The sequence below is a fragment of the Haliaeetus leucocephalus genome, unplaced genomic scaffold, assembly GCF_000737465.1.
Source record: "Haliaeetus leucocephalus isolate CR32 unplaced genomic scaffold, Haliaeetus_leucocephalus-4.0 Scaffold351, whole genome shotgun sequence".
Classification (NCBI taxonomy): Eukaryota; Metazoa; Chordata; class Aves; order Accipitriformes; family Accipitridae; genus Haliaeetus; species Haliaeetus leucocephalus.
Window position 1 is genome coordinate 1,996,902 of NW_010972787.1, and position 15,414 is coordinate 2,012,315.

Consider the following 15,414-nt stretch of genomic DNA (forward strand, 5'->3'; position numbering starts at 1 on the left):
ATTTTAGAGAGACAGATCCATGAAGACTGAAGGTTTAAGTATCTTTTTCAGTCTCAAAATGTAAGGTAAGGTAAATCAAATGCTTATCCTAAAACACAACTTAAAAGACAGCTTTCCTTTATGAAACACACTGCTCCAGCCTTTGTTGCTGTTTTTTTAAATAAAAAAAAGCTTTTTTCCTGATGCCAAAGTCCAGTAACCACCATCACCAGTTTTAATATTTTTTTAACTGATCATTACACACAAAGGGAAGTAAATATCGTATAGTGGAGATGCAAGCAGTACTTCAGGAGTGTGCCATACACTAGTATAACAAGCACAATAGAAACTGTATACGGATGAAATGAAAACACTTTCTGTTAAAGAGATGTTCTTAACAAAAAACTTCAAAATTACTGGCTATCCTCCCAGACTGTTTGGAGCCAAGGTGCCAGGGATGGACAGAGGGATAGGAATTGTTAAAGGGTCATGCATGCCAGCAAGTGTCCAGGGGTTAAACAGAAATATGCACACTACCTCTGAACACCCGAAAGATTAAAGTGGAGATGATACTATTTATGCAAGCTCATACAACAGCTGAGACCAGTGCCATCCACCCACCAACTGCAACATCTTTGTTCAGAAATGCCTCTGAAGTCAGTACCTTGACCCCCCAGACAACTAGTTATCTTAGCCAGTATACACTAAGTTAACATTCTTACTTGCTAAATAAGTCCCAGACAGATAGAACATAGTGGCTTCGTGATAATATATGGGTTTTCTCTTCTACTATATAATGAAGCTGTACAGTGGACCAGCATATTGCTGATCAGTTGCTAAATCCAAGCTTCCCCATTTTGAAGAAATACCTATTTATTTCAAGTGGACTATTTCTCATCTACAGTCACCACTGTCACACATAACGTATGGTAAAAGCAACGTTTAGCCAGTGAAAAACAGCATCGCACTTTAAACTACTCCAGCAAAAGTGCAATTTTGTCAGTTCTATACTAGACTTAGAAATATTTCTAATTAGCTCAAACATTTCAGTATTTTATTTCCAAATTTCTAGGTAAGCTATTTACACAATAAATCTTTTTTATTTGGAGAAAATCCAGATTTGATCCAATATAAAAAAAAAATCAGCATAGGCTAACACTGAATTTTAAATCCAACATTAAAAGTTCCATATGAAAACAATTAATCTGGGTGAAAAAAAAACCCCAAACTGAAAAAAAACCCTGAAGTTTGGCTCTAGAACAATGCTTCAGATAAGAATACATGTTTTTAAAGGAATAATGCAAAGTTGCCAGAGAACACTGCCCAATTTCATTATGTGCCAGGAGATGCAGAAGTCTCACAGGGCTCTCTAAATACTTTAAAACACAGGCTTTTATTTGATGCTTGAATTACTGACACACTGATACTTTTCAGCTCAGAGGAGCCATGATGCAAGGACATCATTAGTTGCAATTACAAATCTACAGTTTGATGCTCTGTAACTTACCATGATTACCAAGTAGTGTTAATGACTACAATAGTACAACAGCCTGGCTAAAGCTAAGCTGCCTCTGCTTTATCATGCAAAGAACGTCACACCAAGCCACCATCCAGACCACCACAGGACAAGCAGGGCAGAGATGCAGCGCACCCATCACTTGCAGTCAGTTGTCAATTATTGGAAAATAAATCACTAAGTTCAAATGACAGCTAAGCAGCAATAGGAAAAAAAAAAAGTTTGTTCCCACCGTGGTTACAAATAGTTAATATTAGCTGAAATAATAGATGTTTCTCCTTCCATTTTCTCCAGTATGTTTACATGGTATATAATAATTTATCCTTTCTGTTTGGATAGTAATGTGTTATTGCATGATAAAAGTGAGTTCCATTTTTTTTTGCGTGCTTTTCTCCTGGTTTCAAGGAGAAATTTAAAAGGAAGGTTAAATTATATGATTGATGGTAAAGAAATCTCTTCAAAGATGTAAAAAGCAATGGATGCAGCTAGGCTGACTGAATCTGCTAAGAGCCTGATAAAGCAGCTTGAGCAGTTACCTGCCCCCCGATTTCAATAAGAGCTACTTCAGGTAGTTCTGACATCAGTATCTACTTTGAGCATGAAAGAAGTGTGACATTACTAGATACTTGCACACTTTATACCCTCCAGCAGCCTAGCTCACAGCAAACACCAGGGCATGCTGCATCCCTCCGCTCTCCTCCCTCCCACTGAATTCCCAGAATCCCACCAACTCCTTCACCTTGCTATTTCAATACCTGGGGTGCAGATCCTGCCCCATTCCCTCACCATCCCAAGGGCACTGTGTACATTATGGGCACATCCACGCCCTCCTGTAACTATCTGCATCTGTGCTTACCTGTTGCATCCATAACGAATTGTAAGTACTCCCGTATATCCAGGTCACCAGAGCAGGAAAAGACCAAAAATAAGATATTGGCCAGTAATTTAAAATTTACTGCAACAACAGGCTGAGAGGAGATTGCTCGAGATTAGTTTCCTAGAGGTAGGTGCCAACCCCGAGGAGTTTAGCACACAGACAAGAGCAGAGGAACAGATCAAGACATGTAACCCATCCTTGCCATGACAAGCATTTGCACAGAGCTGCATACAAAACCACCACTGCTTCCCCAAACTGCCATAAGACCATAGGAATTTATACAGATCGTTGTATATAGCAGTAGGATTGCCATTTTCATATGAAGATTAACAAACTAGTTAGCTTAAAAGAACATGTGCTCTACCATCTATTGAACTCTTCTGAATACACAGTAATACTTCAGAAACTCTGGAATAAAGCTTAAGTAAACTTTACTAAAAGTAAGATTTTACTTTATGAAAAGTAACTCTACTGGAGGTTAGCTACTAATATTTTGAAATACTTTTTTTAAATTTACATATTTACATGCATGTTTGGTATGAAGACACTAAGTACCTCAACACACATGCAGGCTATTAGAAAAAAGAAGACTTCAAAAATCTGAAAAACAACATAATTTCAGATAAGCCAATACAGTTGTGCTCTGTGAAATAAAATTACTTCCTCTTACACATAATAAAATTGAATGCACTTAATTCATGTAAAGTTCCACAGTGGCAGGGTTTTTTTGATATTTTGTAGCATTTTTTAAGTTTTTTGCCACACCATAGAAGAGATTAACAATCCCATTTAGTAATACCATACAGTAATAAGTAGAAAACGCACGTGACTCTGGGCATCATATTAAAAGTCAGATCTGAATGTCTATTGCGCAGTAATGCCATTAATTTCATACCAGTAAGAGTACACCTCTGAACCTAGTTTGACTCACTCGCTAGCAATTTCACTAGTTCTGCCACAAGTACATACCCAAACAATAACCCCATCTAACAAAATAAAATACGTCTCTTGTTGAGAGCGGACTGCCTCTGAGAATAGCTTGGCACTCACCCCAGTTAGCTTTATTACCAGGAATAAACTTTATGAAAGATCGCTATACATAAAATAGACTCTCAGCTGCTCAAACAGAAGATCAATGGGACTTGTGATAAGAGATTAACTTGGCAATCAGACACCCAGTAGTAACATCGTTTTAGTGGTTTTCTTTTTAAATTACTCTAATAAAACACAGACACTATGAAAAGACCATGCACCATTTTAACATTAAACAACATTTATATACCATTCATAAAACTCTGATGCAGAAGGTAAATGCAACTTATTCCTCTAAATGGAATGTCCCCTATAACAAAAGTTAAAGCCATAATGTTTGAAGGGATTTCACACTTGTGCCTGGATTGCCCATGGAATAAGTGAACTGCTTCATTTGAGGGTAGTTAGGTTACAAAGCATCTGAAAGGAAGAAGAGTTCAAATACAGCTTAGGAAAAAATGGACATGTGGTACACCAGCTCTGAGGCAGAAAAGCCAACAGACAAAGCAGAATGAACTACAACACCAAAAAGTTTTCCTCTGTTCTGAAATTCAGAGTAGAGATACAGCTAGGTTGTCAGAGGTTTGATTAAATCATTCATTTTACTACAAAACCTAAACTATCAAGCAACATCATCCCCCCCGCCTTCTGCAGGAGTCATTTACACCTACAGAAAAACAAGTAAGTATATTTAAAATAATAAAGGTATCGGTATCACCTTACTAGAGCAAATCATAACATCTACCCTGTTACATTAGACCACTGCCAGCCTGAATATGCATTTAGAGGACTTTTTATCTCCATCTGTATAATGTAAACTCTGTTACTGAAACCAAAGGAAAGCCACAAGAGGCATTTAATAATACCCCTAAACCAGCTAATTTTAACTTGCACAAGAACAGGAAGAATCAAAGAGAAAATCAGAGGTTGAATTTGCTGTGCTGCTCCTAGTTGATAAAATTCTGTAGTGAGAATATGTCAAAAGCAATTTTACCAAATAAATTGTTTAAAGCAAGGCTTCCTTTAGAAACGCAGTAAGATACTTCTTCCCTAATTTCCTTGAATAAGCACAGATCTATTTGCTAATATTTTCAGAGTATCTAAATCTCCAGAACGCAAGCTGCCACTCCAAATGGAAAGGTTACCAGGATGGCCACAGGACCAAAAGAAACACCGTTATGTACACAGAGTAACTGGGGCCACTCCAGGTTTTCAACTTCTGCGTATTGCAATCAGGGTAGGCAGGGGGACCTAGGAGCTCAAGTAGTAGTTCCCAACCAAAGAAAACCAGAATATATTCTGAAGAAATATAAGCAAGCACCAGGAAGAACCCACTGGATTTTATCTGTTTGTTCCTTCCCAAATGAGCCAACTTGGTGGAAAAGAGCCATAGAGCAGGGACAGAATGATAGGAATAGGACCCACAGCTGCAGTTTTGTGCTGTCAGCAGTAAGGGACTGGCTGGGCAGCGCACCCCTTTCCTCCCATTCCCCCTCTGCCACCATGCAAAGACAGACAAGCACCATCAGGTTAAGACACCACACCAGGCGAGACCCTGCCTTTGTTCCTTGGAGGGAACCAGGCAAACCAAGCGAGGGAAGAAACCCCTAGGTTGAGCTGAGGAAGAGAAAACCAATTCCTCTGTGTATCACTGAGGGCCACAGGAAGGATCTTGTGGCATGTGAAGCATGCAGGCTTTGGCCAAAGAGAGAAGGGAAGTAGCAGCCTCTAGTAATAATGGAAGAGGTCCAGCCAGAGTTTGCTGGAGCTTAAGGTGCAAAACATGCTTTTCTTTGTTTCTCTGGAGACAGGCGAAGTTGTGAAGCAGAAATCAGGAGGAAAAAAAAAAAGTAATCTCATCAAAAAAAGTGAAGGTCTGAAAACCATTTATCTAGAGGTAACATTTCCTCCTCCAGGCTCTTGTCTGAAAGGCACCAGTTGAATCTTCAGTCCTACAGTAGTTGCATGAACAAATCCAAGGCTTTCAATTAAATTCAAAATAATGAATAGTAAGACTAGCCGTGCAGCTCGCCATCAGTATCACCCAGCTTTAAATATACATCATCCTGGCAAGTGCTCTTTGGTGGGCAAGCGTCCCCTCTCCCCCCACTTTTCCCACTACTCATTCCTGGTCCTTCTTGCCCGCCTCTGCCTGACATACTGCCAGATATGCCAAATGAGCTGTGTTACATGGCTGTGCTCCACAGTAGTCTCCTTAAAGAAAGGGGGGGGGGGGGGGGGGTTAGGGGGGGGAAGGGGGGGTGTTTTTAAGTAGACTCCCACACAGATCCAGTTTATTTCTGAACATATATATTCAGAAGGACAGTACCTCTGAGAGGAAGAAGGACTAAAGACCAAGCAGCTAGGGTCAATAAACTTCTTAAAGAGGCTTTTCCCCTCAAGCCTGTTTATTTGTGTGTTACCACATTAATAAAAGAAATATGGGTGTGACACATGGAAAGGCATTATTTCTATTTCCCAGTGAGTCTGAGGTCTACAGGTGAGGGCCTCCACACCTGCACATCTCAGGAGACTGCAGAATTGAGGAAATGAAGAGTCCTGGATGCTACACACAGAACAGGGGGCACACCTCTTCTGGATCACATCTCCTCGCTTCCCAGCCTCATCTTTGAACCTGTAGCTCTATTGTAAATTATAATACTGGGAGCTATCAATTTCTAATATTAAAGTTATTAAGCAACTAAGCTGGAGTCTTGCTGTACTGCATTTCCAGTAAAGTCAGCTCTCTTTCAAAAGAAAAATCGGAAAATTTTAAAAGGCACCTTGGTTAATACAACTACTAAAAAAATACTTATGCTTTAAAGTTCTCTTACATTTCTATTACCGAGTTTTAACCTCATATTTGGTAGTTTCTAGATCCCTAAAATTCCCAAACCAATCTTTAACACACTAACTTTGGCCTTTAAAAAGCACTTATCGGCATGAAGGAAACAGCTTAAATATCCTGGTTTACCATCTGTTTTTTATACCTAACATGTCTCAAGTGCAGTAAGATTCATAGGACAAGGTAATAATTTTATTAAACCAGAAGATAGAGCTGATGGTAGAGTGAGGAAAATAATACATAAGTTTTTGTCAAAATGTAAAAGTCATGAGATCCTCTCCAACTCCTACCCTACCACATTAGACAACAACAGCTAGACAGGGATCCAGAAGTAAAATTCCTCTTAAAGAACAGAAATAAGAACCATAAATGCTAAATAACTGTAACTAGTTATCTATGCAGCCATTATTATTGATAGATTAATTTCAATAAAGATGAATGCCTAGAGTTCTGCCTATTAATATTTCTGACTGTTCACATGAAATCCATCCACAGCACATTCCTCAGCAGTTTTAGGTAACCTGAAGCATCTGAATCTCCTCTCTAGCCCAGTCATGAACATTGGGAAACAGACCAACAGATTTACAGATTTTAAGAGAGAAGGAATTGTTAGGATCTCCAGAGCTCTTTCAGTAGGTCTTGACAAGTCATCTTGTATATACGGAAAAATTTAGGCTTCAGGTATGGAGTTTTGTATTAGAATACATTCTACTGTACACATTGTAGACTGTAAAAAACCCCACAGCTTCTGTTGCTTCCCAGTCCTGTGTCGGGTCTACAGCAGCTGAACCCTTCTGCATCTGCCTACCCATATTCTGGAATAAATCAAGGTGTGACCCATATCCTAGTCCAGTTTTAAACAAAGTCCATCTGATAGTGTTCACACGCAGACCAGTTCCTCCTCCTGGGAATCAGTGGCCTTTGCTGCCAGGATTCCTGTCGATTCCTGTCCTTCTGGCAAGGATGAAGGACAAACGAAATCCTTCAGCTATGCAAAAGCAGAATATTCTAACACAAAAAGAAAAGGCCAAGAAATTGAAGGCATTTATAGTTGAGAACTTGGCCCACACAATTCTCCGAAATCTTGATATCAGTGATAGAAAACATGCATTTGACATTTTAAGATTGGCCCATGATACTGTGTCTACTGCCAGAAGCCCTGTCCCCCAGAGATGAAGATTGTGAAAAGAGATCCTGAAATTGCTATTGGAGGGAGATTACAGACTCTCCTCCATGAGCAGGAGGATGGCTTGTATTAGTGTTACAGGAAAAGCCAGGAAAAACAAAACCAGGAACTCCAAAGCTAACCCTTGTCCTCCCAGATACTTCCTAAACTCATTTATAAATTAATAGACAGCCAGACCCTCTATAGTTTGCTTTCCCTTTTCAGATACAGGTTTCTTCCATGAGATCCATAAAGGTCTGTACAGCAGGGAAGCAGCAGCAGGAGCCAACGCTCTAGGTTCAAACCCTGGCTCTAACCATGCATCCTTCCCATCCCTGTAGTATTACTTCTCCTTAGTGCCCTGTTATTTCCTTAACATGTACGCTGTGTTCCACCATTGAGAGATTACTCAATGCTAAAGCCATCTTTTTAATCTCCTGCCCAATTTCTTCCTTTCATCACTATTCTCCTTCTCTTCCTTCCAATCTCCTTTTCATTTTTTTCATTCTCAACAGTTCATACATCAGTCTTTCTCCCATGTCAGTTTGCCACAACATTACTCACATACCTTCAAGTTCCATCCTCAGAACACATCCATTTCTGAAAATATTTTTAAGTACTACTCCAGAAGTTAAGGTATTTAGCATACCAAATCCTGCAAAAGGACACAGGCAAAACACACAGTACCATCTACATTGGCTGCTGTCCTTATTGCACCAACCTTCAGGACTTGACCCTGACAAGATGTTACTGAAAAGTCCCAAAGGTTTCACGGAGCAGGAGTGCCTAACAAACACAAAACTAGTACAGATGTCTGACAGGAACTGAGTGGAGGATTGAAAGGAATGGAAAAGATGAAGTACCTACTTTATTCTTGGAAGATAAAGAAGGGCCAGGAAGCTTTGGAGGCAGCAGAGAGGAGAAAGCAAGTGGGAAGCAGGCAAGAGACCACTTTGCTTTTTTTTAAAAAAGGACTTTCTCTCAGTTATGAACTGCTGTAGAAAGCCATCATCAACAGCTAAGAGCCATGTTGGAGAACTTTAAACATTTTTAAATACAAAGTGATCTTAAAAGCAGTACTAGTCCCTTAGCTCATACTATACCCTGAAGCACCCTTAGCTGAGACTCTACACAGCAGCCAGGCAGCTGCACCACTGTGGTTCCACACGGGCTGATGGGCACGGCTGAACACTACAGGGACACTAACAAAAAAACCCCTCACCTATATTTGAAAAGATAAGTGAATAATTCATTGTATGAATTATTTCATACAACCTTTCAAAGTTATTATATATTTACGCAAGGGCTATATTTACACAAGAGGCATGCCCTGAACCCATTCAGAGCTCAGTTGTGGCAGGTACTGTCCTGACACACAATTTTATTACTGCTTATTATTGCATATGCCAAGTCCTGGGTCACACGAAGCTGTCCCAGTACAGGAGTTTGTCTTGCAGCAAAGTCTCAGAAGACTACAAGAACATTTTTATGAATGAGAACTATTTTATAATATAAAACCTCATACAAACATGGGAATATGTGTTTATAACCAGCTTGCCAAAGACTAACAAACATATACTGCACCTTACAGAAAAGATGTTCCAGCAGCATCGCGTGTCATTTTTTGCTAGTACATCACATTAGCATACCGGAATAGAAAACATCATTATATAATCAAGACATTTTTCAATACCATTCTTAAAACTTGAGAACAAATACTTTGGAAAAATTATGGAGAAAGTAATATTTGTGAAGAGAGGTGGATAAAGGGAAATGAAAAACTGAGCCAAATTTGGTCTCTATATGGTGGCAGCAAGCGGAACTTGGATTAGAGAACAGTGAAATACTGTCCCTTCCCCCAGCCAGAGCTCCTCTGCGACATACTCTGCTCTGCAGCAAGCCCAGGATGATATACTTACAGCAGGCACCCTTAGCTTGCTGTATGCTGTGGTCAGTGTAGTCTGTCTGTATATTACTACTGCATCCACAGAATACAACTGTAGAAGTTGGGACTGTGCAAGAGCTAGTTCAAAGAGGACTTCTCTGTCAACATCCAGGTTTCTATTTACTCCACTTTTGTATCTTTATGGAAAGATCATATAAACTACATGAGCATACACACTGGCATGCATAAAACTTGAAAACCTCAGTTGTAACTCCATTTTTATAACAAGGCTGTGCTTCCTGGAAAAAAGCACAAACTCAGCATTGCTCTAAAGGAATACCCATTTCTATCCAAATTACACACAACAAAAAGGCTGAAATGTTCTCCTTAAGCTAAATAACTGTGAAATTAAGGTTTACAAGTGTAACTGAAATTTCCATACCCTGAAGGGATATCACTTGTGCTCAGAGGTGACACACTATTTTTAGGACCATGACATGAGCTGCATTACTTCTAGTACACTTTGATAGAATTTTCAGAGTTAAACTTTGCTGCTCACATCTAGTACAACTGCTGCTCTAAACACTCAGTAGTGTTATGAGCCAGTTTCCTCAAGGTTTTTGTTTGAGAAAAGCTTCAGTTGAAGCTTCAGCATGGAATCTACATACTCTTTGATTCTGCATTTGGAAGGAGAAAAATCACCTCTCTTTAATCTCTAGTTACATGCCTCTATTATGACCTATTCTAAACTTATCTCCTGGCATAGCAAACGGAATTTCACTAAATGCATAGATAGATATTGGACTCCTTGTTTCCACTTTGAGCTCAGTATGGAAGGTAACACTTACCCCTAGTAGTATGACATTAAATCTAGAGTAAGTTTTGTATTTCCATTCCACGTTTTACTTCCTCACACCCCTTTCTCTCCACCTACCCACCTCCCAGAGAACAGCAGAGGCCTATGCCTCTTGCTCGGTAGCCTACACCAACAGCTGAGCCACAGGAAAGTGCAGCACTGCACAGAGGGAAGGGGAACAGAGTGTGTAGAGAACCTGCCAGCTAACAGAAAATCCATTTTAGATCACACTGTTTTATTAAAGAAACCCAGAGAAGCAAAAAAAAGCAGCTATTCATAGAAACCTATTCCCTAAAAAATATGGTGTAATAGTGTGTGTAGTTCTTCGCTACACAACTACCAGTCCCAAAACATTCTTATTCAAAAATCTCCAACTTGGTAAATGATTGCTTGAATAGATATCAACTTAATTACTAATTTTAATTTTTAGATAAGAGAAGTATACAAGATTTCATAGTCACTAAGTATATGACTTATGCTGCTGATACAGATTGCTTAAATTCAGAAGAAAAAAATAAAATACTTACCACAGTGGGGTTACCGCTGCTGATCAACTGGCTGACTTCATGAAAAATGCTTTTGCAGTCAATTGATTTGTCTAATGATCCCCGTTTCACTATCACCGCTACTGCTAATAGAATCTGCTCCCGAACATACTTTTGAAGGCTGTGAACAACATTGCAAAAACATACTTGCAAATAATTCTGAACATCAATGCTCAATAAAATTTTAAACACATTTCTTTTTCAACCATTTCATGTGAATTCATAAGGGAAAGCCAACAACTCTACAGAAGTCAACTAAGTGTTAAGAAGGGAAGATAAATTATTGTTGAAATCGTCTTCCACCGCTACCCTGAGAAACAAAAAGGCAAACCCAGACTTTATGCAGAATCCTACATGCTCAGAGGTATTCTTTCTATACTTACTTAGGCCTTTGTAAGACATAGGTTAGAAGGAATGTTCGCAGTGACTCAATGCTAGTTTTTTCCAGGAGAATCCATTCTCTTACAACTGCTTCCATTATTGCTGTAGCAGCTTGAAAAAGGACATAGTCCACTTTACTAGTTTCTGTGGGGAAAAATAAAGGCAACTTGAGTATCAGAAGACATACATGTATTTAGCTTGTATGCATTTCCAACAAAAAAATTAATGGAATTTAGTATTATTTATTCTTAAATTGATTTTTTTTTTTGCTACGAAAACAGGCAAAGAATTTACAACTCAAAAAGGGGGAAAAATAATCAATAACCCAATTATCAAATTGTCCAGTATTGAGTCAGTGACTCAGGGGAAGAGAAGCTGGCTGTGCAAGGAGACTGGGCCAAAGATCAGGAATAAGAATGATAACACAACTGTGGAACAAAATAAAAAATATGACAGATTTAGTCCCAACACATTAAGATATGATTATTTACAGACTGGTGTATTTAAGGTTTTCTACATCATGTTCAAGCTTGCATATTTATCTTGAGGTAATCAAAATATAACTTCCAACCACAGTGTAGGAACCAATAGCCCTTATTATCTGAGTATCTGATTGCTTTGTATATGGATGCACTAAAAAAACTAGAAAAAAAGATGTTATGGAAAAAGGTAACAGCTTGGGTGACTATAAAGTATAATTTAAAGAAAAACTCCAGAATCTGACTTTAATTTATATGACAATAGAAAGCTACAGAGACGTTGTTGTTTTGCTTTTAAAAATTTTAACTTAGAAATAGCAGGCAGTATCTCAGTAGCCAGCTTCAAAACATTCTGAGCTCTGTAGAAAACACAGAAAGAGCATTCAGAAAGGGTGCAGCCACAGGGTGGCAGAAGCATAAATTATGAAATGGTGAAATAAAATTCCCAAACAAGAAGTGGAGTTTGAGCTATGGTGGCTGACCTGCCAGGACTAGAAAAACTGAGTTTGTTTGAAAAAACCTTGGTCATGAGATGATGGGCTTTAAAAAAAACTACAAAACAAACTTTCTTCCCCTGATTATATACACACAAGTTTATAATATACATTTCCTTTATATGCAAGTTCTATATCCAAGATAGTGGCCAATTTGCTAAATGTTTTTAAGTAATTTAATCAGGCTTCAAATCTAAACCCTACGCAGGTAAACATGCTTAAATCAAAATAAACCACCTTTAAATCTACTTAGCTTAATTTGGAAAACTAAGTAACCACTTAATTAAAAGATTAATGTGTATGTCTAACACATACATAAAAATGAGCCAAATTATTCCTGCATGGCAATTTTAATTCTGGCATTTGTTAACTTCTGGGTCTTTGGCTTTTCAAACTGTACAAAGCTCACACAAAGAGAGAATGCTATTAGAAAAGATGATGGAATTTCTCCTTTGTGTCAAGTACCACAGATGCACAACTGCAATCATTAACAGCACAGAGCTCCTGCACTCAGTGTAAGCTTTTAACTGGTCAGAGCACCATTATCCTCTACATGAAGTTACTGAAGAAAGACAGGACAAGTTTTGCCAGTATGCTTTAACAGCTATAAGCTTACAGCAGAAGAACGTAGAGCCTCATGCTTCCTGGGTTCGACTTCAGGTTTTTAAAGACACCGCATGGCTGTTCCCCTTTTCCTTATGCTCATCATCTCCATTGCTCTCCCTGCATTGCTTGTACACTCTTCTTTCCATGAACGCCATCAACATCCCTGTTATCTCTCTCCACCTCTATTCCAATGCCTGTCTTGACCATTTTTTTTTGTTTCTTTTTAAAGCCATCTACCCTGATCCTCTGGTTCCTGCCCATCCTTACCTGCACATATCCTTTCAGTACACTTCAACTCTTTTATTCTTCATTACGAACAGCTTGTTTCCCTTCCCTGGTTCCCAATTTCACAATCCCTGCCTCTCCCTTCTCAACTCCCAAGTCTTAACTAGCTGTTCTTTCTGTCCAAACTATTCAAACACACACTCAAGAAGCACAAAGTTTTGGGAAAAGTCTCTCAGTTCCAGGTCTCAGCATCACAACTGCCTACACTGCCAGGAAAAACCTGCCCCATGCGGAAGCATGCTGGTTTCTCAATGGTGGTAGCATACAAACAGTTTAAAGATGTAATATTTCTAGTCATCCAAGAGGTGTTAAAAACAGGATCGCATTCCTTCCAACCAGCCACATTTCAGAAGGAAAAAAAAAAAAGGAAAATTGTCTGCAGTGATTTAATGAATTTTCATTTTTTATTTCTGATTAGTGATGAATACGTCACTTAAGAGATAAAAATGGTCTGCAAAGTTACTTAAGTATGTTCTTTTGCCCACTCAAAACTCTCTAAAAATCAATGTGAAAATAGAAAGTATCAATTTTGCTGACCCATAAAGCAAAAAGTGTGATTACAGTCTTCAGGACCAGATTAAGAACTACTAAAATATACAAAAACCAGAAGAAACTCATTTGCAGAAAAAATTTTGGTTGAGGAGTGGGTTGTCCTGGTTTCAGCTGGGATACAGTTAATTGTCTTCCTAGTAGCTGGTATAGTACTATGTTTTTGAGCTAGGTATGAGAAGAATGTTGAGAACACACTGATGTTTTCAGTTGTTGCTAAGTAATGTTTAGTCTAAAGTGGAGGATTTTTCAGCTTCTGATGCCCAGCCAGCAAGAAGGCTGGAGGGGCACAAGAAGTTGGGAGGGGACACAGCCAGGGCACCTGACCCACACTGGCCAATGGAGTATTCCATACCATGTGATGTCATGCCCAGTATATAAACTGGGGGGAGTGGAGGTGGGGGGATCACCACTTGGGGACTAACTGGGCATCGATCAGCAGGTGGTGAGCAATTGCACTGTGCATCATTTGTATATTCCAATCCTTTTATTATTACTGTTGTCATTTTATTAGTGTTATCATTATAGTTATTAGTTTCTTCTTTTCTGTTCTATTAAACCGTTCTTATCTCGACCCACGAGTTTTACTTTTTTTCCCCCCAATTCTCTCCTCCATCCCAGTGGGGGGGGCGACGGGGAGGGAAGTGAGCAAGCAGCTGCGTGGTACTTAGTTGCTGGCTGAGGTTAAACCACAACAGGGTGTAGGAAAGGAACCACACCCTGCTCTATATATCACAGTATAATTTAACAACACAGTAGTAGAGCTGCAATACTGACATCACAATATTCATGAATTTTAAGTCTCTAATCCAGTAAATAGAGAAATAACTGTTAAAAAATACTGTGGAATGAATTAAGTATGAAAATAATAATATTTTAAACATAATTCTAATATTTCTCTGTTCATTCTGGCAAATTCTTTGAAAGAAAAGTTGCTTTTTTGTGTTTTTGGTGTGTGTTCTTTTCCACAAATTTCCAGGTTTTCCTCACCAGGTTTCAGAGTCAGCTTTCACTGAAACTTCCCCTTCATCTCCCCCCAACACTCACATCTGGTCAGTACAGTGGTGCTGAGCAGGAATCTTACATGCTTACTGCTCCTGCAATTTTCAGATTATTTAGCTGCCAAACTCTAATGCCTGTAAAAACAGACTTATTTTTAAAGACTTGTAACACAATCACATTTACAGCATTTCCATTAAAACCCAAAGAATTTCTGATAAAAGGTGATACCTACCTATCTCTTTCCTTTCTCCACAAAACTTCAAATCAATACTCTCTTCCTTCTACCAGGTGGACAGAAGCTTTTCTAACTTTTTTTTTTTTTTTTAAACACAACAGTTGGGCTGTTAACAGCAACTTACTAAGACATTCAACCTGAAATAAATTCTCACCATGGAAAATTTCAGCACCAGGGCAAAATCTGGCAAAAGTGTATAAAATTGCATTGTTGGTTGATTTAATGGGAAGCATCAAGCCAAACAATCACACTACAGGCTCTACAAGCTCCACAGATTAGACAGTGTTACAATAATCACGTCACAGAGGAAACTTGAATCTATTAAATCAGTTTAGGAGCTTAGCTACATGAAGTTACACCTTACAGCTTTAAAGCTGCCAGAAACAAAACCAAAAAGGGCAGCAATAGGCTTCACCCTCCATCAAAAAGTACCCCTCATTAAAATCAAAACTGATGTTCGTATTCCCAGCTGCAGAAGAGCACAGTTCCAGTTATAAAAACAGGTACATACTTAATTTAATTTATTAAAACTTACCCAAAATGTGTTTGCAAACAGCAAATGGTGATTTTGATTTTCTAAATGATAAGAATATGTGCTCAGCATGTTGGCGTTGTTCATTATTGACCATGGAAGGTGGTGCCTGAAAGAAAAGAGGGGGGGGGGGGGGGGGGGGGGGACTACC

The 15,414-nt window shown here is 38.9% G+C and overlaps 1 protein-coding gene across 1 annotated transcript in view; it reads right to left on the reverse strand.

Annotated features, from left to right (window-relative positions):
* XPO4 (exportin 4) overlaps positions 1 to 15,366 on the reverse strand; it is a 54,327-nt gene extending 38,961 nt beyond the window's left edge. Inside the window, exons 1-3 of the mRNA XM_010572634.1 lie at positions 15,267 to 15,366; positions 11,084 to 11,225; positions 10,683 to 10,821 (exon numbers count right to left, since the gene is read on the reverse strand). Coding sequence (XP_010570936.1) covers positions 10,683 to 10,821; positions 11,084 to 11,225; positions 15,267 to 15,360 — 375 coding nt within the window. The 5' untranslated portion in view covers positions 15,361 to 15,366. The remainder of the gene's footprint in view (positions 1 to 10,682; positions 10,822 to 11,083; positions 11,226 to 15,266) is intronic.
* Between the last annotated feature and the right edge of the window lie 48 nt (positions 15,367 to 15,414).